Source organism: Paroedura picta, chromosome 3, assembly GCF_049243985.1.
Source record: "Paroedura picta isolate Pp20150507F chromosome 3, Ppicta_v3.0, whole genome shotgun sequence".
In the NCBI taxonomy this organism is placed as follows: Eukaryota; Metazoa; Chordata; class Lepidosauria; order Squamata; family Gekkonidae; genus Paroedura; species Paroedura picta.
In genome coordinates, this window is record NC_135371.1 from 137,740,234 (window position 1) to 137,765,632 (window position 25,399).

The 25,399-nt window shown below is 43.3% G+C and overlaps 1 protein-coding gene across 5 annotated transcripts in view; it reads left to right on the forward strand.

Annotated features, from left to right (window-relative positions):
• The window catches only part of RPTOR (regulatory associated protein of MTOR complex 1), a 520,373-nt gene that overhangs the window by 152,438 nt on the left and 342,536 nt on the right, over window positions 1-25,399 (forward strand). For 4 of the 5 annotated variants that reach the window (XM_077328217.1, XM_077328219.1, XM_077328218.1 and 1 more), the window contains exon 4: window positions 1,700-1,858. The exons of the other annotated variant lie outside the window; for it this stretch is intronic. In XM_077328217.1, coding sequence (XP_077184332.1) covers window positions 1,700-1,858 — 159 coding nt within the window. The remainder of the gene's footprint in view (window positions 1-1,699; window positions 1,859-25,399) is intronic. 5 annotated transcript variants of the gene reach the window in all.

Here is a 25,399-nt window from a genome sequence, read left to right on the forward strand (position 1 = left end):
TCCCAGGGAAGCTGATATCTGTCATCTCGATATCACTTGTAACTCAGGGGGGGGGGGTTAGCCCTTCAGCTTGGCAACCATAGTTCCCCTGGAGGAAATGGCTGCTTTGGAGGGTGGATTCTAAGTCATTATGCCTTTCTAAAATCCCTCCCACCTCAAACCACTTCATCCCTAGGCTCCATCCTCCAAATCTCCAGAAATTGCCTACCTTGGAGTTAGAAACCCTTTCTCCTCCCCACCAAACAGCCAGCCTACCTTTATCTGTTCAGCTTTCCCTGTCTTCCCCTCTCCGCCCGGCATCATTTACCTATGAATAAAGTTGCCTTAAACTGAATCTGTCTATCAAGGTCAGCATTGCCTACTCAGACTGGCAGTGGCTGTCTTGGCTTTCCGGCCTAGTCCTTTTAACTGGAGATGGCAGAGATTGAACCTGGGACTTTCCACATACCATGTAGAGGCTGTAACATTGAGCTAAGGAAAGCTGTGCCCCAGTGGTGTGGTGTTGGCCACTGGGCCCGGCCCACTTGCATGGTGCATTGAAGAATCTTGCATTGAAGAATCTTAGAATTGGCACGACAATTTCTCCTGTCCCCCCCTCTCTACTATTTCCTCTTTACTTCCTCTTGGCAATCTATATCCTCGCCCTGCCTCATTGTCTGAAAAACGGAGCTCTTCCGCTGGGTTTATGGTTGAGGCTGGGACCAGCGGAGGACATCAGCTGTCCCCCCCAGCGAAAGGAGGTTGTGGGCCTGTGGACATCATGGCACACCAAGCTCTCAATGCCTCTAGGTGGGATGGGGTAGTAGGTTGGGAGATCATCCATCATGTTATAGGTTTTTAATGGGAGTGTTTTAATGGGGTTTTAAGACCATGTTACCCACCACGAGCCCATTGGGGAGTGGCGGGATACAAATTGAATGAATGAATGAATGAATGAATGAATGAATGAATGAATGAATGAATGAATGAATGAATGAATAAATAAATAAATAAGTAAAGTAATTTAGATATTTTATGGTGCACCCTGATTAGGCCTACAGACATTTCATTTTCTGTTTCTGGACTTTTGTTTGGGTTAAAATTTTTCTCCTTATTGTGGATTGTCAAGAGAATTATACCCCTGAAAAGATGGTTCACCCTCCTGTCCTACAAAAAAAATGTCATAAAAGTCAACAAGTGACTGGACTAACATAAGCCATCTGTGTAGCTCTGTGTATCCCATTCACCACCCTGAGCATGACTGGAAAGAGCAGTCTGTAAATCAAATAAATCATCATCATCGACTGCTAGAGAATTTAAAATAAATTAGGTGCTTAAGCTGCAGTAAATTATCATTTGCAGAAGCTGTTATACTGGACTCCTCTGCCCTCAATTAATGTTTAATGACCTATTGTCTGAGTCTAAATTGTTCCAAGATGTTATTCTGCAAACATTTCAGGACTATAGCTCCTCGGACACTAGTATATGGATTATACATTTTAAAGAGAGAAGTACTTTTACATCCTGTGAACATTTATAAATTACCTTCTTGGGATTATTGAAATGTCTAATAATATAAAAATGTATAGGTTAAAAGTGTTATTGATTTGTATATATTAGGAAATCAATAGATGCCTGTTTCTCGTGCTTTGAACTATTGTTAATATTAATGCTTATACAAAAATCCAAGTACCTTTTTTGTTGTTGTTTAATCAACCAGGCCCGGTACAAGCAGAGCCTCGATCCTACAGTAGATGAAGTTAAGAAACTGTGTACCTCATTGCGTCGAAATGCCAAGGAAGAAAGAGTTCTTTTTCACTACAATGGACATGGTGTCCCCAGGCCAACAGTGAATGGAGAAATATGGGTCTTCAACAAGGTGTGTGATTTGCTATTGGAAGAAGACTTCAGTCCCTCTAATGTCAGCTTTGTTCTGGGTTTTCAGGAAACCCAATAAAATACCATGCAGTATTGCTAACAGTAGACTCAAGTTCTTCAGTTTTTATATTCTCTTCATGTGCCTTCAGGTTAAGTTCTTACAAATTTCCTGTGTCCCTTTTTCTGAGGGGGAATGGGCTCTGTGTTCCTTCTGGAGCAGTGCTCTTGGCATGAGTATGGATCAAATAAAAGTGTTCACTGAGGTCCAGAGAGATTTTACGTGTACATTTCATATGCATGCTCTAATTTGCTCTTTGGAAACTAATCTTGCAAAACTAAAAGATTGCTCTTTAAATTCATTTGTGATTCTAAAACGGTTTGATGCCAGAATGTTTTAAAATAGAAATTAGAGGGGAAAGTTCATGTGCATATCAGTCACATATAGCCTTTAAAAAGTTCTGATGCTAAACTCCTGAACCATTACTACTATTTACTTCTGAAGAATTGAGCAGTGACTTATGAAAGCTTATTCCCAGACACAAATTTTGTTTGTCTTTAAAGCATTACTGGACTTTCTTTTTTCTGCTGCTACAGGCAGATTAACAGAGTACCTATTGTGTACTATTTACTTATATATTTTATTAATATTCCTATTCAGGGGAGCTTAAAGAGAAGCTTGGGACACCATTGATGGGCTTTTCTGTAAAAAACTGAATGTAATCCCCCCCCCAAATCAACCAATAGACCAAATAGAGCTTGAAGTGATTGATCATGCTTATTTTGATATACTTAATAAACAATAATGTTTAAGTGCAGTATGTTGATTTTTTGTCCTGATAGAAACAAATACATGAACTTTGACATATGCTTAGGAAAAAAGTCCCTAATAGTTGGTGGTTTAAACATTATATTAAAAAAAAATTAGAGTTTGAGTTGGATCTTGAGTTGGATCTTTTTTCCATCCCAAATCTTTCTAAACTCTACTTTCCCCAGTAGAAGCATTTGGGGGGGGGGATGTTTTGGGCTGCAATGAGAGAGGGCAACAGTGAAGTCATACTCTGCAGATGAAAATCCTAGGCATACTCTGAGTTCTCTTCAAATTGCATAAATCCTAGTCAAGATCCAAGGCAAAATGTAGACATTATTTTTTATTGAAATAATACTTTAAACATTTTAAAAATATATAGTATGTACTTCCTTTACATTCATTGTTTTAAAAGAACTGAAGTCACTGCAAATTATTTCACATGTTGTTGCCAAATAATCAGAAGTCCAGAAACACCTTGAAGACTAACAAATTTTATTCCATTATGAGCTTTCATAATGCTCACGTCTTTTGATACTATGAAGAGGAATTGATTTTCCACATCATTTTTCACACTGAAAATTTAGCACATAGAAAGAAATGTACTGAGATGTGGTTTTCTGCTACTATTCCACCAAAGTTAGCTCCTTTCCAAAGAGCTCACTGGAACACTAGTGCATCACTACTTCAGTTCCATGTTAACTACGTTATTACAATGTCCTTTCCACCAGTTTTTCTTTGTTTTTGATTATGATGATTAAGAATAGTCATAGTGAGGTATTTGGCTGGTAGATGGTGTTCTGCAATTCAAGATCTAGCCAAGTTGAGATCTAGCCACTGGGAATTGCAGATGCATATTTACAGGATTTTTGCGACTCCAAGCAATAGTCTTCTGGAATTGAACTGGTATTACTTTCTTAATGCCCAGAATGTCCAGGTGTTTCTTGCGATTTCTAGGCAGCGCTACAAGAAGCTCTTCCGCCAGGTCTTTGGTTGTGGCCAGTGCAGTTAAGAGCACTGAACCAACCAGGTCATCCGGCTACCCCTACTGATATGCCCCCTGAGACACTGCAAGGAAGCTTGTAGAGTTGGGGGAGGGTTTTATTTATCACCTCCAAGGATGGGTTTTATTTGGTTTTATTGTTTTATTGTGGGCTATTATTGTTACCTATGATGAGCAACTGTATGGGAGTGGCAGGCTATAAATGGAACAATCAATCAGTCAGTTAATCAACTGGCATGATGATAATCTTCTCCCAGAGGTGCTATAACTCTCTTCATAGTTGATTTGTGATCTTCTCCTGTTCTTTCTTTTCTATTCAGCCGTCCCCTAGGATTGCACTGTCTTTCTCATTATTCTACTATTGTTTTAGCAGGGATGTTATGTTCTAGGTTTTTACCTGTGTGCAATTGGAAGTCCCAAAGTATCCTTGTTTCATAATTTTCCATGATCTTATCTGGTTGGTACTCCCTTGAATTTCTGGCTGATGGTAAGGCATACTTCTTGCCAAGATTTCAGTACAACATAGTTGCAAGTCGTATCATTAGATTCTTTATAGTCAGTTTGAACAGTTTTACTACAGGCACTGACCCTGTGGTTCACTGTTTCATCCTTTGTCTTGCAAAGTCAACATTTGCTGTCATAATTGGTATTCTGACTCTTGACTTATATACTTTTTGTTTTGAGTGCCTGCTCTTGTTCAGTTAGAATCTGCAGTCACCAGCTTACTGGAGGTTGCTTTGAGGCTGCTGAGCTGCGGACGCCAGGTGGAACGAATCCTGCTACTAGGTGAATGGATCTTACTGTAGCAGCTCCAGCAGTTTTGGAGCGGGCAGGCTATCATCAATGGAAGGCAAAATGTTGGGAATAAATGTGGTGTTGTGTTCAGAAGAATTATCTTGGACTTAGGTTTCTAATAAGAAACAGAACCTTACTTTTTATAAATACTGAATGTTATGTTTGGATAATTGTTATAAGTTGTTTTAAAAAGATAAAGTTTATGAGTTTATTATAATTGCTGTACTGTGTTTAAATTTAGTGCCGTTCACAGCGGGCTCTTTTTGTTTTCCTTTGTGGTATCACCTGCTGCTTCCCTCTTAGCTCTTATGCCATCAGCAGTGGCCAGCACTCTTGCTCTTGTTCTATTTGGCCATCCCTCCCTCCTTCCCTTTAGTTTATGGTTTTGTGTCTTGCTTATTTTGTTCTTGTCACAACATTATGACAGTTCCAGCCACTGGGCAAGATCCATTTTGGGGGGAGTCTGTACGCATGTGCCCACCTCCTGTGAAGGAGACCCTCTTTAGAGGTCAAGCCTTATAATGGCATGTACATCTCCGGGGCAGTTGCCTGGCTGTACACCCAGGTAGCAAGGTTTCACACAGAAATTTGTGCCTTTGTTGGACCACTGCTTGCTAATCCTGTTTTCCCCAGCACGCAGGGTGGAGATGGCATCCATTGGCCAACAGGTGGGTTGCCTGATGTGTTTGAACCCTATGCTGTGCCAGTGCTTCATCAGTTGTAATCAATAAAGTTGTGGCCTGTTTTACTCCAAAACATGGTACTTTCCCTTGCTTTTCTTGGTAGTAGAATCATAGAATCATAGAACCATAGAGTTGGAAGGGGCCATGCAGGCCATCTAGTCCAACCCCCTGCTCAACACAGGATCAGCCCTAACCATCCTAAAGCATCCAAGAAAAGTGTGTATCCAACCTTTGCTTGAAAACTGCCAGTGAGGGGGAGCTCACCACCTCCTTAGGCAGCCTATTCCACTGCTGAACTACTCTGACTGTGAAATTTTTTTCCCTGATATCTAGCCTATATCGTTGTACTTGCAGTTTAAACCCATTACTGCGTGTCCTCTCCTCTGCAGCACTTAGTCATTAAGTGCTTGTTTTTCTTCTTCAGTTGCTTGCTTTACTTTCATGAGACTTCTTCCACCTAATTTTCTTGGTCAGTGAAGATGATTAACATCACTTCCAAAGTGTAGTGAGTGATGCAATGCCATTATCAAGTTTTGTGTTCTATTAATTCTAATTCTGTTTGTTTCCAATTGATAATGCTCACTGTGGATCTTAGATCTGGGATTGCACATGTGTTACCATGCCTATACCATGTTGCCTCCATTTAATTTTGTTTGCAGTATATTTTTAACTGTTTGGTAGTACTCCTTAGTTGTACTTTTCTTAAGAAGGATATGCTTGATTCTCCCAAAATACCAAGATATTTGTAGTTTTCTTCAAAGCCCAGCATTTCAATGTTGTTGTTAAGCATCTTAATTTCTTCTTGATCAGTGATCTTTCCTTTGATCGTTAATGCCATATACTTGCAAGGCCAAATTCCATTGCCGTATCTCTGCTGATTATTCAAACTGTATTAATATAGACTCAATCTCTGATGATGGCTTTCCATACATTTTCAAGTCATCAATATACATTAAGTGTGAAATCTTTGGGACTGTCTTTGGAAGCTGGTATCTAGGCCTGTGCTGTTGAAAATGATTGTGAGTGGTATCAGAGCAATGGCAAAAATAGGAGGTGATAGTGAGTCTCTTTGAAAATTCTTCTTTTGATATTAACGGTTCCAATTTCTTTTCCATTCAGTATCAACTTGGTATGACATTAGTCATATAATTTAGAGAAATATTATTATAGTTTTACTAATGCTTATCATTTCTAGTGTTTTCTGTATCCATTTAAAGGAGTGAATCATATATTGTCTTGTAATCAACCCAAATTATATTCAGGTTGATTTTTCACCTTTTACAATTTTGTAATACCATTTATCAATCAACTAGTATCAAAGCCCATTTTAAAAATGGCCTTATTTTAAAAATGGGCTTTGAAAGGTGGCAGGCAGGAGGGCATGAGAGGGTGACTGCGGCTCCCTTTGGCCTGAAAAGTAGGCTAAATGGAGAGGAAAGCTCCCCCCCTGCCGTGGGAGGCTCCTTTGGCCTGGCAAGTAGTCTTGCTGCAGCGAGAGCACTTCCCGGGCTTAAGGGAGTGGGAAACTCCCCCCCCCCAGTGGCTACAGGTCTTTGCAGCTCGCAGGTTGGCTCCAAAATCCCCCCCCCCCAGCTCCCTTCCACGGGCCGCAAAGCCATGTCGCTGCCTCTCTCCTCATGGGCGACAATGGAGGCTGCAATTACAAAGCTTCTAGCAGGCAAGGAGGGCGGGTGGGAGCTGGAGGGGGAGGGCCAATCAGGGTGGACCTGGATGGACAGGGTCCTGGACAGACTCTTCCCAGGAGTCTGTTTCCCAAATATAAGGAAGCAAAATAGTGTTAAGGATAATTGATCTTTAGTGCTTTGGGGCTTTTTAGAATTTACTCCACCCAGTCAGTTCAGCTTTTGATTCTGCTCCCGGGCTTCATGAACAGGTACGGCTTTGGAAATCCCTTCAGTATTGACCTCAGTATAACTCTCAATTCCACACCCCTGCCCATCCCCCTTTGTAACTGACTTCTTTGATTTTGTTCCTTTGGACTGGACTTTGGACGCTGAGCTTGCTTAACTATTTGGTCTTGGCTTCCTGGCTGAGGGTATAATTAATTGGTACCCAGTGTGCAGCCTGGCAAAGCAACGCATATATTTTATTAAAGTTTTCTTTAAAAATTTAACTTAAAATGTAATGTAATGCCTTTCCCCCACATTTTCCCCACATGCCGGGCCAAAGAGCCAATCAGCAGTCACACTGCGCGCGGCTGCTGATTAGTGCTTTGGGGATGGACTGACGGCCTCCCGATTGGGCCCTCCACTTTGTCTTTCCAGGGGAAGGGGCCAATGGGCACCCTTCCTCATCCCAGACAGGGCCCTCCCTCAGGGTCCTTACTCTTTTATTTTATCCCCTCCGCAGGAGCGGTTAAAGATAACAGAATTTTTGTTAGACAATATTATAACCATATATATCACAATTTTTCAGTTAAATTTTTTCTTTAGTTTTATTTGCTCCTATGCATTTTTATTTTAATCAACATTTTTATTTCTTTATATTGAAACCTGCTACTGCACTAAATTATTTCATATTTTAATTAGAATTTTACATTTTTTCTTTATTTTGAAATCCACTACTGTATGAAATTCTGATAATTAGAGACTTCAAGGGAACTTCTAAAAGTTGTCATCCGATATTGCGGCTGGAATAGTCTAACAACCTGACTGTTCCCACTCAAAGCACCATAAACCAACTGAAAACACCCCCCCCATCAAATTCAGCCAAATTTTGTCTTTTTGGACCAGGATCTCCATAGTATTTTGAGCCATCAGCCCATTTATATTAGTACTTGTATTGAGGTAGTGGAAGAAACACTACTTAGATGTATTACACTTAAAAGAAGAGAGGACTTGCTACTGAGAAAAAGATAATAGAAAACAGAGTTTATCTGGAAAATTGTTCTGGCTGACATCCTTGGAATGAAATAAACTAAATGTAAACTCAAGAAAGGACATTGTTTAAAAACATTCTTTATTAGTGTTTAATGCCATAAGGATAGGTCTTTTCTTCTTGGTTTTAATCTTGAACAAGAGAAATGGAAATAGTCAATATAAAAGAAATAACCCCTCCAGGGTTCTTGGTCCTCCATCAGTCATGGATCACGGAGCAGGGAAGAGGAGTGGCCATACACATCCAGGACCCTTTCTCCTTTAAGGCCCTCCCTGTCAAAGAGATCCCAGTCATTGAGCAAGTGGGCCTAGGTTGCAATAGACCTGAGAGTTGGCCATCTGGCTAGTGTATTGTCTGCCCAACACACTACACCTGGCCTATTGGGCCTGCTTGAGGCAGCTGTCACTTTGGTGTTGCAAAACCCAAGACTTATCATCTTGGGTAATTTCCGCATCCATGCAGATGAGCCTTTCTTGGGATTGGGCCCAGATCTCGTGTCCATCATGGCAACACTAGGGATCTCAAAAATTGTTACCGGCTCTACCGATCAAGCTGGCTGAAGTAACGACAGACATGAGATTTGCTTCTCTCTGTGCTAGGTCGCTCTGGAGCTTGGTAGCCCTCTCAAGCATGCTAGCTTTTATTTGTTTTTCAGCTAAGGAGAGCAGACTTCACAATATACATCAGTGGACACATAGGTTTGTAGAAGCTTAGTTATGTACACATTCCATTGTTATCAAATTTAAAGATACTGTTTAGCTTTCAACAAGAAGATTGTTTTGAGATCAGCTAATTCCAGGAAAACATATCTTATAAATCCTACAGTATTTCCTTATATTAGTGTTTTAATAATATCAATAGGCCATCGGCTCAAGGGTATTGGGGAATGTTAATCAAAGACACATCTGCAGGATTTTTCCACACTGACTATTTTTCATTATTGTTACAACAATCTTATATTGGAGGACTGAACCACTGAAGAAGAGATATTGAAAATGGAAATTATCTAGAAACCTTTATGGTTGATTCTTTATGTATATAAAATGTATATAAAATTGTATTAAAATTGAATATATTTTGTTAGAACCATTAGATTGCCTTGGATAGGTTCCTTGTTTTTCTATTGGAACAGCCAAACCAGACAAAGGTTTGTAAAATGTTCAGTAGTGGTGCCTCTCTCAAGCCTCTGTTCAGCCATGACCAAGCCACTGTCAGCGGGAAAGTTGGTTCTTGCCCCAGTTCATGCTTGTCCCTAATCCATATCCTAATATGGCCCCACTTCCATTCACAATCAATTGAAGGAGAAGAAGAAGAAAAAGAAGAAGAAGAGTTGGTTCTTATATGCTGCTTTTCTCTACCTGAAGGAGGCTCAAAGCAGCTTACAGTCGCCTTCCCTTTCCTCTCCCCACAACAGACACCCTGTGAGGTAGGTGAGGCTGAGAGAACCCTGTTATTTCTGCTCGGTCAGAACAGTTTTATCAGTGCTGTGGCGAGCCCAAGATCACCCAGCTGAAAGCATGTGAGGGAGTGCAGATTTGAACCAGCATGCCAGATTAGAAGTCTGCACGCCTAACCACTACACCAAACAAAGCAGTGTTCAAGTTTTCATAAAGTCCAAAGTAGCAGTTATCCTCAAGGGAAATGACAGATGTGATTTACAGACCTCCTGTTTCTTTGGGAGTTATCCAGGCCCTACCAGGAGGTTGGCAGTCATAGCAAGACCTGAGAATATATTTTCTTTGAATTGGAAATGGTTTCCAGGGGAAACCTGGAAAGAAAGGAATCCTTATGCCCATTTGTTGCATTGGATCTTGGCTAGAGATGCTCATCTCGACCGTTTACACACTGGGAACTTTACGGCCCCAGCTCCCGTGCAGGAGCACAAATCAGAGGCAGATGAGGCACACTGGGCCAAATGCTCCCTTGTGTGGGTGCAGGAAGAGGTGGGGCAACCTGCCATGACTAACCAGCCTGCAGCCCGGCATGGAACCTCCAGTGCATAAATAGTCCTCCAGATTACAGAGATCAGTTTCCCTTGAGAAAATGCCTGCTTTGGAGGGTAGACTCCGTGACATTGGACACAGTCCACTCCTGCTTGAATATCTGAATCTCTTTGCTTGCAGTGGGGTTCTGAGAAGAAATCCTGAGGAGGGGGAAATGGGAGGAGTCAATGGGGGGAGTGCCAACAGATTCAGCTCTTCCCTCCCATTCCTTTTCCATTGTATGTAAATTCAGCAAGGCTGTTACAGGAATCTCCAAATATCCCCATCCATCATTTGCTACTTCGGAAGGGGGAAAGTTGACCTGCCCAAATAAGGAGAAAACCATCCTGCTAATTAATATATATATTTCCCCCAACTGGAGTAACTCCTCAGGGGCTCTGGAGTAACCCTGGTTGGGAATGTCTGAACTGAAGTACTCTGATGAAGACTCTGCTGGATTCATAGGTGGAATTTGATAGCTGTTTGGCAGTATTTTAGCCTGCCAGAAAGGGATGAGGTATACCTTCTTCCTAATAAAAAGATGAGTGGAGAATATATTTTAAGTCTTGAATTAAGACCATATTGACCTGAAGAAACAAGCACAAAATGTATTGCTTTTGTGCATATACTCATGGTGGATTGAAGTACTAAAGTAATCTACTTTATTATTTTTGTTGTTAAGGCTGAAGTATTTGCTGACGCTTTTGTCGTTCTAAAGATGACTCTTCATAAACAATGAGTGAAGTTCTTAACCAGTGGTCTACAAATTTGGGTTTGTCTGGCTAGCCTGGCCCTCTGTATTTGCCAGAGACTACAGGGAACAGAAAAGTGTTTCTCATTTGCTGGGCTTTTATAGAAGAAGATTTTGTAGAAGATGGAAACAGCCCTCACTCATCTTGCCCCTAAACAGAAAGTAGAGAGAAACTACACCCCTTTATGATGACTGAAATCATTATTGCTCCTGTGATTTTTGTCTTCCACCAAACAGGGTACTGGATGGGGTAGCACTGTGTGTGAATGTGATCTTGGGGTACTTGAGTGATCTTGGGTACTGCTAAAGTTGAGCAGACAGTGTGATGCAGCAGTAAAGGCAATAGTCTTGTGCTGTATCAACAGAGATATCACATCAAAATCACAAGAAGTCATAGTCTCACTGTATACCTCATAAGTCAGACCTTACCTGGAGTACTGTGTGCAGTTCTGGAGGCATCACTTCGAAAAGGACGTGGACAAAATTCAGAATTCAGAGGAGAGCAACAAGAATGATCCAGCGCCTGGGGACCAAGCCCTATGAGGAAAGGCTGAGGGACTTGTGAATGTTCAGCCTGGAGAAGAAGAGGTTGAGAGGGGACATGATTGCTGCCTTTAATTATTTGAAAGTTTGTCATTTAGATCAGGGGTAGTCAACCTGTGGTCCTCCAGATGTCCATGGACAATAATTCCCATGAGGCCCTGCCAGGGTTTGCTGACAGGGGCTCATGGGAATTGTAGTCCATGAACATCTGGAGGACCACACGTTGACTGCCCCTGATTTAGATGACGGCAGGGAACAGTTCCTGTTTGCAGCATAGGATAGGACCTGCAGTAATGGTTTTTAACCATGTGCAGAATGGTGTTGATTAGATATCAAGGTTTTTTTCACAGTCAGGGTAGTTCAGCAGTGAAAACAACTGCCTAAGATTGACCCATTATGCACGGAGGGAATAACGCACATTCGGGGTGGAATGGCAGCGACTAAAATCACCGATAACGCACGGAGCTGGCTGCAACCGGCCGCAGCTTCGGTGCATGCCGCCGAAAAAGCCGCGTTAGCGAAACGCGGAAGAAAGCGCAGCTTCCGGGTGACCGGGGTGCAACCAGAAGCGGCACCAGAATCGCCGCGTGAATAATCGGTTACTCTGGGTTTTGCCGCCGTTGCATCCCATCCCGTGCAGAACCGGTGTGCTTTGCGTCTTCCCCCTCCGCGTTTTCCATGTGACCCAAAATCGCAGTTTCGGAGGCCCTGCATAATGGACCAAGGTGGTGAGCTCTCCCTCACTGACAGTCTTCAAGCAGTGGCTGGACAGATACTTATTCTGGATGCTTTAGGCTGATCCTGCATTGAGCAGGGGGTTGGATTAGATGGCACCTTCCAACTCTATGATTCTAGGGAGACACTAGAACTTTCTTTCATCTCCCAAGTTCCTCATCGATAGTATTTTCTCCCCCTTCTATTTGGTTTTTGAGTGAGGCTGCAGCAACTGCTAGGACTGCTGGTGCTTTTGGCAAATGCCCAGTTCACAAAAAGGAAGCCACTTCTTTTTCTGCAGAGAGTGAAAGAGAAAAGGAGAAATAATTCCCCCCTCCCCAGCTTAAAGGTTGTCACTTGGAGGAGGATAGGGAATAGTTCCTGTTGGTAGCATAGGACCTGCCGTAAAGGGTTTAAACCAGCGGTCCTCAAATTTCCTGTGGCTGCAGACCACTGCCATGGGGTGGGGGGAGAGGGCAACCTGGGCCCCCGTGCACGCGCGGCAGTCATGGCGCAACCGCGCATGCATGGACTTGCCACGCATGCACGTTTGCGCCCTGTGGGGGTGCAAATGCGCGCATGCCGTGGGGCTGCGCATGCACGCATACACAGAACTGCCGCGTGTGCATGTTTGCGCCCCCGCCAGACGCAAACGCGCATGCGTGGCAAGTCCATGCATGCGCGTTTGCGCCGCCGGCATGCTCGCGGCCGCGGCTCCCTCTCCCCCCCTCCCGAAGCAAGAAGCTTGCCAGGCCGCAAGCTAATTGGCCGCCTCGGCGGCTGATTTGCTCGCAGCATGGCAAGCTTCTTGCTGCGGGGGTGGGGAGAGGGAGCCTCAGCCCAGTGCGGGGTTCAGGACCACTGGTTTAAACTATGTGTAGAATGGTATTGGCGAGATATCAGGAAAAATGTTTCACAAGCTTCAGTAAATTAGAAGCTTCCTTACTATGGCCCCTGTATAGGCATGATTGATTTGCATTAGTAATATGGAGATAGAGCTGGGATTTCAGGATCATAGGAGTTTGAATTGTGGGAAGTGTCCATTGAGATCCTTTTTCAAATAGAAAACCTTGGACAGTTTATCATCTTTGATAAACACCAAATTTCATCACTGGGAACTTATGAAAACAAATGAGTTTAGAACTTGTAAATCCATTTGTATACTGACAGTTACTATATAAGTATATTACTAAGAGTACTACCAGCCAGTATATTTTGACTTCAGTCGCAGAGTCAGGTGCATTGCACCCTTCCATTCTGCAGGAGGTACTAGGAAACAGAATGGCCAGAACCAACAAACAGCAAGGCAATATATCTGCAGCGAGAAAGCTTTTATGAAGACTGCATGCAGGGGAGGAGGGAATTCTTTCTTCGCTATACAGCAGTGTTGAAGGCTGAAAGACTTACAAGTTCCCCCATATGCTCCTTTATTCTTTGAAGCTCCTGTTTCTGATCCTGAAGTGCTAGATTGTGCTGGTGAGCTTTCTGTACTAGATATGTACATTCGGTTTACCCAAGCCAAAACAAATACTGAAAAATACTTCACCTGTATTTTTGGTATTTTTAAGCCAAGTAAAGATTAGAGAATCTGTTTTGGGTATCAGTTTAGTTGACTTGATTAAAAGGTGAATTTTTCTGCCTTTTATTTGGCGACATTCAGGTATATTGATCAGCTTTCAGTGTTGGTCACCTCTCCTTCCAAATGAGGGGAAACAAAATGGACTGATGAAATGACTGGTAGGCCTCAGCAGCCTACTCAGCAGGTCTTCCAATTGGGGATATCTGTAGAGCTGCTATGTGGTTAATTCCATCCACCTTGGTTAGGCATTATGCTATGGATGTTGACTCCAGAGCTGATGCTGCGGTGGGAAAAGTGGTGCTATAATCTCTCTTCCACTGGTGGCACCCACACCCTCCTCCATGGTGAATGTTCTTGCTAATCTCCCATGTGGAACTGCACAGAAGCCATGAAGATGAAAAGAGGGTTGTACTTACCTGTAATTGTTGTTCATCAAGTTGGCTTCTGTACAGGCACACATCCCTCCCTCCTACCCCACTGTGCATGTTGTTACACTTTTCATGTAAGGGCAGCAAGATAGGAGAACTGAGGGAGGAGTGCTGGCCCCTCCCATACCATATGACTTTAGGTGGGAAAGTCTCCTCTCCCTGGTTGGAAGGGGCAGCACTCCTGGAAGTGTTTTTTCTGTAGCTCCATAGCTCGCTAGCTCCTCTCTGTGGTAGGCCTGCATCACTGCAGTCCGATATGTGCCTACACAGAAGCCATCTCGATGAACAATAGTTACAGGTAAGTGCAACCCTGTTTTCTAATAGCCTTCTCTGTCCATTCTCTGACACATCCAAGGCTGCTGTGTTTCTTTACGCCATGAGCCTCTACACATGTCTGTGAGGATGAGCCCTGCTATGGACAGATACTGGGCATCCTCTTTCCTTTAGCTCTGCGTTAGGTAAATTTCGACCTCTTCGAGACATGTTAAGTTAGCTATAGTGTTGCAAGGCTATCATCTGAATTAGTTGCCAGGCTGATTAGTTTTTAGTGATTGATTTTTAGAATGTAAATGTTATTAAAAAAGCATATATGTATGCATTTTTAGCATGTTCTTAACTGCCTCGAGACCTATGAGAGGGAGGCATTTTAGAACTCAGAATAATACTACCTGGATTGTGGCCCAGGGGACACACTCCTTACAACTGGTGGTGACTGGCCATCAGTTGGGATATATTCCATCACTATGAAAAAAGGAGTACGAGGCATCGCCCCAGTAACCGCTGACCAACCTGGACTGTCTTTTTCCTGTTGATAGAATATCCCACAGACAGGGCCAATCATGCTGCAGGCCATTCTTAACCCTGGAGGAGGCAGAGGCTGGTGCCAGGTGAAGTGCCAAAGTTTCCAGCCAAGGGAGACTAGGTCAGCTGGCTTCCCCCACCCACCAGCCCCTTGGCCAAGCCAATTCACTGGTCCCAGAGTTATCCAGCCAGGAAGCCTGTGCTTTTCTCTGCAGGGCCTATGATGGGGCTTAAGCAACTCACAGGAGCACAGGAAGCCTCTCTGCTACAAGGAAGAGAGAGCCTGGTGAGGGCCATGGCTTTCTCACACTGTTCTCCCATGTGAATGGTGTGGCCTTCCAGAGCTATAATACTTGTGTCAGCTCCGTTTCACAAGACCTGCACTGCAGGATGAGACCTTCAGCCTTTGGTTCAGGAAGCCTCGTATTTGAAGAGAACTTAGAGGCTGTTTGTCTAGGTAAGAGCTGGCCTTCACTTCTCTCTTGCCTGCCCACCCACATCATGGGGTGTATGTGTAGAGGATACCAGCAATGCCCAAGGATGCCCAATTTTGCTACCCCAATTTGTTTGGCTTCCCACCGTCCTTTTGACCCAATTGCAGCCCATGCCCCTTTCAGTCACTCAAACATTTGCTTCTTGCTCTTCCTCTTTGGCCACTGGAGCCGCTGCCACACCAGGCACACAGTTTTGTACTCTGGAGTGTCAGTCTGGAAGCTGCCTCCTCTGCCCTGTTTGCTCTACTTTGGTCCCTGTGTGGTGGCAACATGAATTTTAGGGGGTTAATGAATCAGCGGGTGAGGCACAGGACCTGTTGCACTTGGTGCCCCTCCGAAGGAATCATTTTGTTCAAGGTAACTGATCTTTGTTGCCTTTAGAGGAGCTGTCATTCCTTAGAAGGCTGGTATTCTTGGACCTCAGTGGTGTGCAATGCCACAGAGTTTCCCCTCCGGAGCAACCACTTTCTCCAGTGGAACTGATCTCTATTGAATTGAAGGGAGCTGTTTTTCTGGGGATAGAATCATAGAATCATAGAATCATAGAGTTGGAAGGGGCCATACAGGCCATCTAGTCCAACCCCCTGCTCAACGCAGGATCAGCCCTAAGCATCCTAAAGCACCCAAGAAAAGTGTGTATCCAACCTTTGCTTGAAGACTGCCAGTGAGGGGGAGCTCACCACCTCCTTAGGCAGCCTATTCCACTGCTGAACTACTCTGACTGTAAAAAACTTTTTCCTGATATCTAGCCTATATCGTTGTACTTGAAGTTTAAACCCATTACTGCGTGTCCTCTCCTCTGCAGCCAGCAGAAACAGCATCCTGCTCTCCTCCAAGTGACAACCTTTCAAATACTTAAAGAGGGCTATCATGTCCCCTCTCAACCTCCTTTTCTCCAGGCTGAACATTCCCAAGTTCCTCAACCTATCTTCATAGGGCTTGGTCCCTTGGCCCCAGATCATCTTCGTCGCTCTCCTCTGTTTCCTTTCAATTTTATCTATGTCCTTCTTGAAGTGAGGCCTCCAGAACTTCACACGGTACTCCAGGTGTGGTCTGACAAGTGCCGTATACAATGGGACTATGACATCTTGTGATTTTGATGTGATGCCTCTGTTGATACAGCCCAAAATGGCATTTGCCTTTTTTACCGCTGCATCACACTGCCTGCTCATGTTTAGTTTACAATCCACAAGTACCCCAAGGTCTCGTTCACACACAGTGTTACCTAGAAGCGTATCCCCCATCCAGTAGGCATGCTTTTCATTTTTCTGACCCAGATGCAGAACTTTACACTTATCTTTATTAAATTGCATCTTGTTCTCATTTGCCCATTTTTCCATTGTGTTCAGATCTCGTTGAACTCTGTCTCTATCTTCCGGAGTATTTGCCAGTCCTCCCAATTTGGTGTCATCTGCAAACTTGATGAGTAGTCCCTCCACCCCCTCATCTAGATCATTAATAAATATGTTAAAAAGTACCGGGCCGAGCACCGAGCCCTGAGGTACCCCGCTACTCACCTCTCTCCAGTCTGATGAAACACCATTGACAACAACTCTTTGAGTGCGGTTCTCTAACCAATTCCCTATCCATCTAACTATCTGAAAATCCAGATTGCAGTCCTTCAACTTATCCATCAGAACATCATGGGGAACCTTGTCAAAAGCTTTACTAAAATCCAAGTAAATGACATCAACTGAATTTCCCCGATCCAGCAAACCTGTTACTTGGTCAAAAAAAGAAACTAGGTTGGTCTGGCAGGACCTGTTGGAGACAAATCCATGCTGACTTCCTTGGATCACCAAATTGTCCTCCAGATGTTTGCAGATCGCTCCCTTTAGTATCTGCTCCATTATCTTCCCCACAACAGAGGTCAGACTCACTGGTCTGTAGTTTCCTGGGTCATCCTTCCTCCCTTTTTTGAAGATCGGAATAACGTTTGCTCTTTTCCAGTCCTCCGGGACATCTCCAGTCCTTAAAGAGGTTCCGAAGATGATGGACAAGGGCTGTGCAAGTTCTCTGGAAAGTTCTTTGAGTACTCTCGGGTGCATTTCATCTGGACCAGGGGATTTGAACTCATCCAGTGCAGCTAAATGCCTCTCGACAACCTCTCTATCCATGTTAACCTGCCACCCAGACACTATCCTTTGGCTACAGCCATCTCTAGATGTGCCTAAACACTTTGACCTTTGGGAAAAAACTGATGTAAAATAGGCACTAAGCCTTTCTGCTTTCTCTGCATCTTTCGTTAGAGTTTGTCCATCTGCACCCAACAGTGGGCCTATTGCCTCCTTGACTTTACGTTTGCTCCTCACATAACTGAAAAATCTTTTCTTGTTACAATGGGCTTCCCTGGCCAATCTTAGCTCACTCTCAGCTTTGGCCTTTCTGATGATTGATCTACAGTGCCTAGTAACCTGTAGGTACTCTTCTTTAGAGCTCTGTCCTTCCTTCCATTTTCTGAACATTTTCCTTTTCTTTCTTAGTTCCCCTTGAAGTTCTCTGTTCATCCAAATAGGCTTCTTAGAGCTCCTGCAGTGTTTTCGTATTTCTGGAATAGTCATTGATTGAGCATGCAATAGCTCTTGTTTGAGTAGCGCCCACCCTTCACATGCTCCCTTCCCTTCCAGCATTGTCGTCCATGGTATGACATCATGTCTCTGAGTTTATTAAAGTTTGCCCTACGAAAATCCAACATCCGCGTCTGGCTACAAGGTTCCTTGGCTCCCCATCTCAAAAGGAATTCTATGAGGACATGGTCACTTCCCCCTAGGGTCCCCACCTCCTTCACCTCATCCACCAACTCTTGCCTGTTGGTCAGTATTAAGTCCAGTATGGCTGAACCTCTTGTGCGTTCATCTACCATTTGATAAATGAAATTGTCAGCCAGGCAGGTCAGAAACTTGCATGACTGAGGACGCTTCGCGGAGTTTGTTTCCCAGCACACATCTGGGAAATTGAAGTCACAGATCCACAGGTCCCACCTGGATCTCAGCATCCCTACACCTCAGTGTGATGCAATGCCTCAGAGTCCCTCCTCCTATCTAAAGCAACCATTTCCCCTGAGGAGCTGGTTTCTATAGTCTGCAAATGGACATGATCTCCAGACCCCAAATTAGACATGATCTCCAGACCCCACCTGGAGTTTGACTATCCCTGGTTGGGAATATTCCTTGAGGTGTGAATGTTGGGCCTCAAAATGTTGCAGTGCCTCACAGTCTGTCCTCCAAAGCAGCCATCTTCCTCTGTAGGGTGATCTTTAAAGTCTCTAAATGAGCATTTTATGATGACATGCATGCTTGTGTGTGTGAAGTCTTTTGAATCTTTAATTTATATATATAATAATGTATATATCTTTTGAATCTTTAATTTTAGCACTCTTGAAATAAGTGGCAACACCATATTGCTTCATTTTGGGTGACGCTGTATAACATTGTCCCAATCTTTTGCTATGAAGTAGATGCTCATATCCTTTTTTTCAAACGCATCTCCTGTAAGCAAACTATGTTGGCCCCAGTATTCTTGAGCTGTGTAAAAATGTCTCTATGTGTGAGTACAAACTGTTTACATTTATGGAAATCATTTTGACCTTGCCAGTTTTTCTATTTTGACGGTCCTGGCTTATCTTCCTTCTGTTTTTGGGATCCTGTTCTGAAAGTTGATCTGTCAGTTCTTGAGCCTGTGCCAGCATCCTAATAATCCATCTCCAAGTAGGCAAAATCACATTCAAAGTGAAAGGGACACTCCAAAAGTATTTGCTGGATCAGAATTTGCCTCAGAAAATGAAACTCAACTTTCTTACTCAGGAGGTCTCCTGAGTGGTCTAGAAACAACTTGGCTTCATGTTCCAGAATGTTAATAAATAAATATTAAGTAAATATTTAGCAAATATTTACCATTTTTAGTAAATATTGAATCTCTCACTTTCTTACTATTGAATAGCACAAAGATATATTTCCTCAATACTTATTTTTTCTTGTTGTAGATATTCTTCAACTGTTTCTTTAAACTCTTGTTCTAGGTTTTCCTTATTAAATGTCTCAGGCATTCCTCTGAGGTGGATATTTTGATTTCTCCCTTAAACTTCAAAAAGTTCCAACCTGTCCTCTGCAGAAACTTTCCAGTGTCATGTTTCATCAATGCCTTTCTCAGGTTCTTGACCTTTGGCTTTCACTGCTTTAATCTTCTGGGTATTAGCTTCAATAATTTGCTTCAAACCATAGAATCATAGAATCATAGAATCATAGAATCATAGAATCATAGAATCATAGAGTTGGAAGGGGCCATACAGGCCATCTAGTCCAACCCCCTGCTCAATGCAGGATTAGCCCTAAGCATCCTAAAGCATCCAAGAAAAGTGTGTATCCAACCTTTGCTTGAAGACTTCCAGTGAGGGGGCGCTCACCACCTCCTTAGGCAACCTATTCCACTGCTGAACGACTCTGACTGAGAAAAACTCAGAGGGCTATCATGTCCCCTCTCAACCTCCTTTTCTCCAGGCTGAACATTCCCAAGTCCCTCAACCTATCTTCATAGGGCTTGGTCCCTTGGCTCCAGATCATCTTCGTCGCTCTCCTCTGTACCCTTTCAATTTTATCGATGTCCTTCTTGAAGTGAGGCCTCCAGAACTGCACACAGTACTCCAGGTGTGGTCTGACCAGTGCCGTATACAATGGGACTATGACATCTTGTGATTTTGATGTGATGCCTCTGTTGATACAGCCCAAAATGGCATTTGCCTTTTTTACCGCTGCATCACACTGCCTGCTCATGTTTAGTTTACAATCCACAAGTACCCCAAGGTCTCGTTCACACACAGTGCTACCTAGAAGCGTATCCCCCATCCAGTAGGCATGCTTTTCATTTTTCTGACCCAGATGCAGAACTTTACACTTATCTTTATTAAATTGCATCTTGTTCTCATTTGCCCATTTTTCCATTGTGTTCAGATCTCGTTGAACTCTGTCTCTATCTTCCGGAGTATTTGCCAGTCCTCCCAATTTGGTGTCATCTGCAAACTTGATGAGTAGTCCCTCCACCCCCTCATCTAGATCATTAATAAATATGTTAAAAAGTACCGGGCCGAGCACCGAACCCTGAGGTACCCCGCTACTCACCTCTCTCCTGTCTGATGAAACACCATTGACAACAACTCTTTGAGTGCGGTTCTCTAACCAATTCCCTATCCACCTAATGATCTGAAAATCCAGATTGCAGTCCTTCAACTTATCCATCAGAACATCATGGGGAACCTTGTCAAAAGCTTTACTAAAATCCAAGTAAATGACATCAACCAAATTTCCCCGATCCAGCAAACCTGTTACTTGGTCAAAAAAGGAAACTAGGTTGGTTTATAGTTGCTATTAGCTCTTCAATTCAGGTAGGGAAATAGTATGCCAAAGCAAATTATTATCAAGTACCTAGGTGTGGGAGGGAAGAGGCAGGGTGTATGTGTGTGTGGGGGGGAACCGGGGTGGTTTGGCCATCCTCATACTGTTAGATCTGTTGGCTGCATTCACTGTGGTCGATCACAAGTTGTTGGCCCACTGTCTTGCTGGGACTGAGATCATGGGACTGGCACTACAATGGCTGGTCTCCTTCCTCCAGAACCAGATACAGAGGATGGGGGAGGAGTTATCTGATCCCTTTATGCTCCCATGTGGAGTACTGCAGGGGCCGATACTCTCCCATACACTTTTTTAACATATAGATTCTCCCTCTGGCCCAGCTGGTCTGGGGATTTGGGCTGAGATGTAACCAATACACGGATGACACCCAGCTCTACCTCCTGATGGATGGCTGCCCTCCCCATCAGATACATTTGCCAGTTTTTTGGAAGCAGTGGCTGGATGGCTAAGGCAGAGTCGTCTGAAACTCAACCTCTCCACGATGGTAGTCCTGTGTCTGGGCAGAAGCGGGTAGGATCAGGAAGTGAGTCTCCCCAGCCTGGACAGGGTACAACTTACACCTGTGCCAGCAGCCACAAACTTGGGGATGATCTTTGATGCCTCCCTGTCCATGGAGGTTCAAATCATCAAAGTAGACCGGTCGGTGTTTTTCCATCTAAGTATGGCTACTAGCACCCAACCTGTCCTTGGAACACTTGGCAACAGTGATCCATGCAATGGTCACTTCCAGATTTACACTTTGTTACTTGCTCTACATGGTCCTCCCCTTGTTCCTGACCCAGAAATTACAACTGCTACAAAATGCAGTCACGAGGGTCCTATCCAGATGGTACTGTGGCAACTGCATTGGTTGCATTGGTTGCTGGTTAACTTCCGGGTCAAGTTCAATGTTTTGGTTTTTGACCTATAAGCCTATATGTGGCCTGGGACCTACCTATTTCAGGGACCACTTATCTCCTTACGTCCCCCCCAGGGCTCTATGCTTTGTAGGTATTAATCTGCTGGTTGTCGCAGCTCCCCAGGAAGTTTTAACCAGGGCCAGGTCCTTTCTGGACTGGGCTCCAACCTGGTGGAATGAGCTCCCAGAAGAGCTAAGGGCCCTGACAGAGCTCTCTGGGTTCCACAGGACCTGCAAGATGGAGGTCTTCCAATGGGCATTTGGTTGAGGCTGGGGTGGAGACCTGGATTATAAGATACTTGGGTCTCTCCCTCCCTTTTCGACATTGGGGTCTCCTTCAGGCTAACATCGCCTAGGATCATTGACTGGAGCAACGATGACTGAGAGCAGCAGAGTTGGAAGTCTGCAGGGGAATTAGGGTATGCTGCTATTGCTGCTGTGCTGCTATTGACTGTATTGGGTTTTTTTACATGTTTTATATTTTATGTAAACCGCCATGAGCTGGCTGGTCGGAGTGTAGTGGTCTATAAATAAATGAATAAATGAATAAATCCTTATCCATTGTTGTTCCTCTATATATTTATGAAACAGCTTAGGTGGTAGGACGAGTCTGGCTGTCCAAGTTGGAATAGGGCCAATCAGGGTGCAGCCAGCTTTGGCCACCTTAAGCTGCCTGGCCAGGGGAGGGCACCCTTTCAAGGCCTGTTCCTAGGAACAGGCTTTGAAGCTAATAAATGAATGAATGAATGAATGAATGAATGAATGAATGAATGAATGAATGAATGAATGAATGAAAGAAAGAAAGAAAGAAAGAAAGAAAGAAAGAAAGAAAGAAAGAAAGAAAGAAGTTACACATTGAAAGAATAGTCCACTTACTCTTTAATCTGCAGCCCTGAGATATATCAGAGTTTCAGAATATCTTTAAAGTTCTGGCTAAGGGACTACTGTTGCTAGGCTGCTGGAGAAGGAAAAAGAAAGAGTCCAAAGAATGAGTAGGTAGCATTGGCTTCAGCCTCTACTCAAGGGTGATCAGAGCTGGATTCCAGGCTCCATTGATTCCTCTGTAGTTCAAACTCAACACCTGGTGTCTTGCCAGAACTGCCAGGAAAGGTGTTGGGATTTTTTGCCATGTCCCCATTGCTGCAGAGTGCTATTTGACTGTTTTACTGTAGGCAACAGTGGCAAGGCTGCCTACCACAATGCCATCTTCCCCGGAAGAACTCCTCTATAGAGTTTTCCAGATGTTGGAGGAGGAAAAATTGTTCTGGCGGGTCAGGTCCTCCTGTGAGGGGTTTTATTTATTTGTTTGTATTGTCATAGTCCAGAGTAATGGAACATAAGAAATCAAAAACCAAAAGCTTGTAATTCCTTAGGACTAGCATTAGGATCAGTTTTTAGGTATATTAAGATTGAGCTAAAAAGATATCATTATAAAAGTTATCAGAAAAAGAAGAGTTTAACAGCATCTGTTCCTAATGTTCAGTCTCTTTGAGCTTAGCTTTAGCAAGATGCTATTTAGGAAATAAAGGTGTTTAATTGTATTGTTGAACACATGGCTCAGGGAGATTCCTTTTATTCCCAATTTAATTTTCAGTCTTTGTATTAATGTGGTAATTCTGTTTTGCTTGATTTGAATAATTGAGTCTAAAGAAACAAATACTACTTTGGCTTTTTTAATCCCAAGCCGTGCGTTTATGTGGTTTCTATCCTGAAATTTATTCAGGATATGGAGTTTATATCTGCAAATAGTTAAACAGACCTTATCAGACTGAAGGACCAAATGGTGGTTTTTAGAATGTTTCCCTCTTTGCTCTCTTAAATTGCCAGCCTTTGTAACAAGTTATTCTCTCTTGTCAACTCATAGGAGGGGTCAGGTCTTAAATTGCTTATATAAAGTTTACTTCCCTGTGTCTGGTGTACTTTGTTGATGCTGTCTGAGAGTATCTTAACTTCCAAAGTTAGATATTGAAGTTGATTCATAATTGTTTTTATACCCATGAATATACAATTCAGAGTTCTTGCAACCAAGTCAAATTGGTCACAGTCCCTTTTTGTTGTCATTTTCTCACTGTTCATTTCATGATATAATTCATTCTGTTACAGCCTCGTATCTCTCACATCTTCCATTTCCTTGGCTGCCTCTTGAAAATCACAGTCATGATCATAGTCTCCCAAAGGGGCAAAACAATTAGTAATTTCAATATCAAATCCCAGCTTATTCCAAGAGGTACTTCGAGAAGAAAAAAAAATCCCTGAATTTAATTTGTTTGCCTGCTGGCTTGGGAGTGATCTCTTTGTCTCTTGGACACTTGCCAGGAGGCATTAATTAACTCGATAGGTCTATCTACCCAACAGATTTTATCACTAGAACCCACAAAATAAGGAGAAAATATCCTGACCCAAGACAAGAAACCCACCCCTTCCCAAGAAAGGGTCAAAATAAGGAAAATGTGCTCAAGCCGCTGTAGAGTAAACCATGTTGTAAAATTGAATATTAATATTAAAATTAAAAACCCAAGTCTTAAAATATAGCCTTATTAAAATCCAAGTGTACTTTCATACTTCGGGGGCAGCCCAACCAGGAAGGCCAGCTCTTAGGGAACCAAAAATAAAAGGATTCAGATGCCTTTATACTAACGCCCGAAGCATGGGCAATAAGAATTAAGAGCTGGAACTTCTCATGCTGATGGAAAGGTATGATCTAGTGGGCATCACAGAAACTTGGTGGAATGATTCTCATGACTGGAATGTAATAGTGGATGGATATGAACTGTTCAGAAAAAACAGAATAGATCCAAGAGGTGGAGGAGTGGCACTGTATGTGAGGAAAGGGCTTACCTGTCAGGAAATTCTAGTGAAGGAGAGTATATCTATAGTGGAAAGCATCTGGGTGAAAATAAGTGAGGGGAAAACAAACAGTGTGGTGGTTGGTGTCTGCTACCGAACGCCTAACCAACGAGAGGATGTGAATGCTGCACTTTGTGAGCAGCTTGAGAAAATATCCAAGTGTCAGGACCTTGTCATCATGGGTGACTTCAATTTCCCAGATGTGTGCTGGGAAACAAACTCTGCAAATCACCCTCAGTCATGCAAGTTTCTGACCTGCCTGGCTGACAATTTCATTTATCAAATGGTAGATGAACCCACAAGAGGTTCAGCCATACTGGACTTAATACTGACCAACAGGCAAAAGTTTGTGGATGAGGTGAAGGAGGTGGGGACCTGAGGGGGAAGTGACCATGTCCACATAGAATTCAATTTGAGATGGGGAGGCAAGGAAGCTTGTAGCCAGACGCGGATGTTGGATTTTCGTAGGGCAAACTTTAATAAACTCAGAGACATGAGTGTCATACCATGGATGAGAATGCTGGAAGGGAAGGAAGCATATGAAGGGTGGGCACTACTCAAACAAGAGCTATTGCATGCTCAATCAATGACTATCCCAGAAAGACAATAACACTCCAGGAGCTCTAAGAAGCCTATTTGGATGAACAGAGAACTTCAAGAGGAACTAAGAAAGAAAAGGGAAATGTTCAGGAAATGGAGGGAAGGACAGAGCTCTAAAGAAGAGTACCTGCAGGTTACTAGACACTGTAGATCAATCATCAGAAAGGCGAAAGCTGAGAGTGAGCTAAGATTGGCCAGGGAAGCCCACTGTAACAAGAAAAGATTTTTCAGTTATGTGAGAAGCAAACGTAAAGTAAAGGAGGCAATAGGCCCACTGTTGGGTGCAGATAAAAGGTAAAGGTAAAGGTATCCCCTG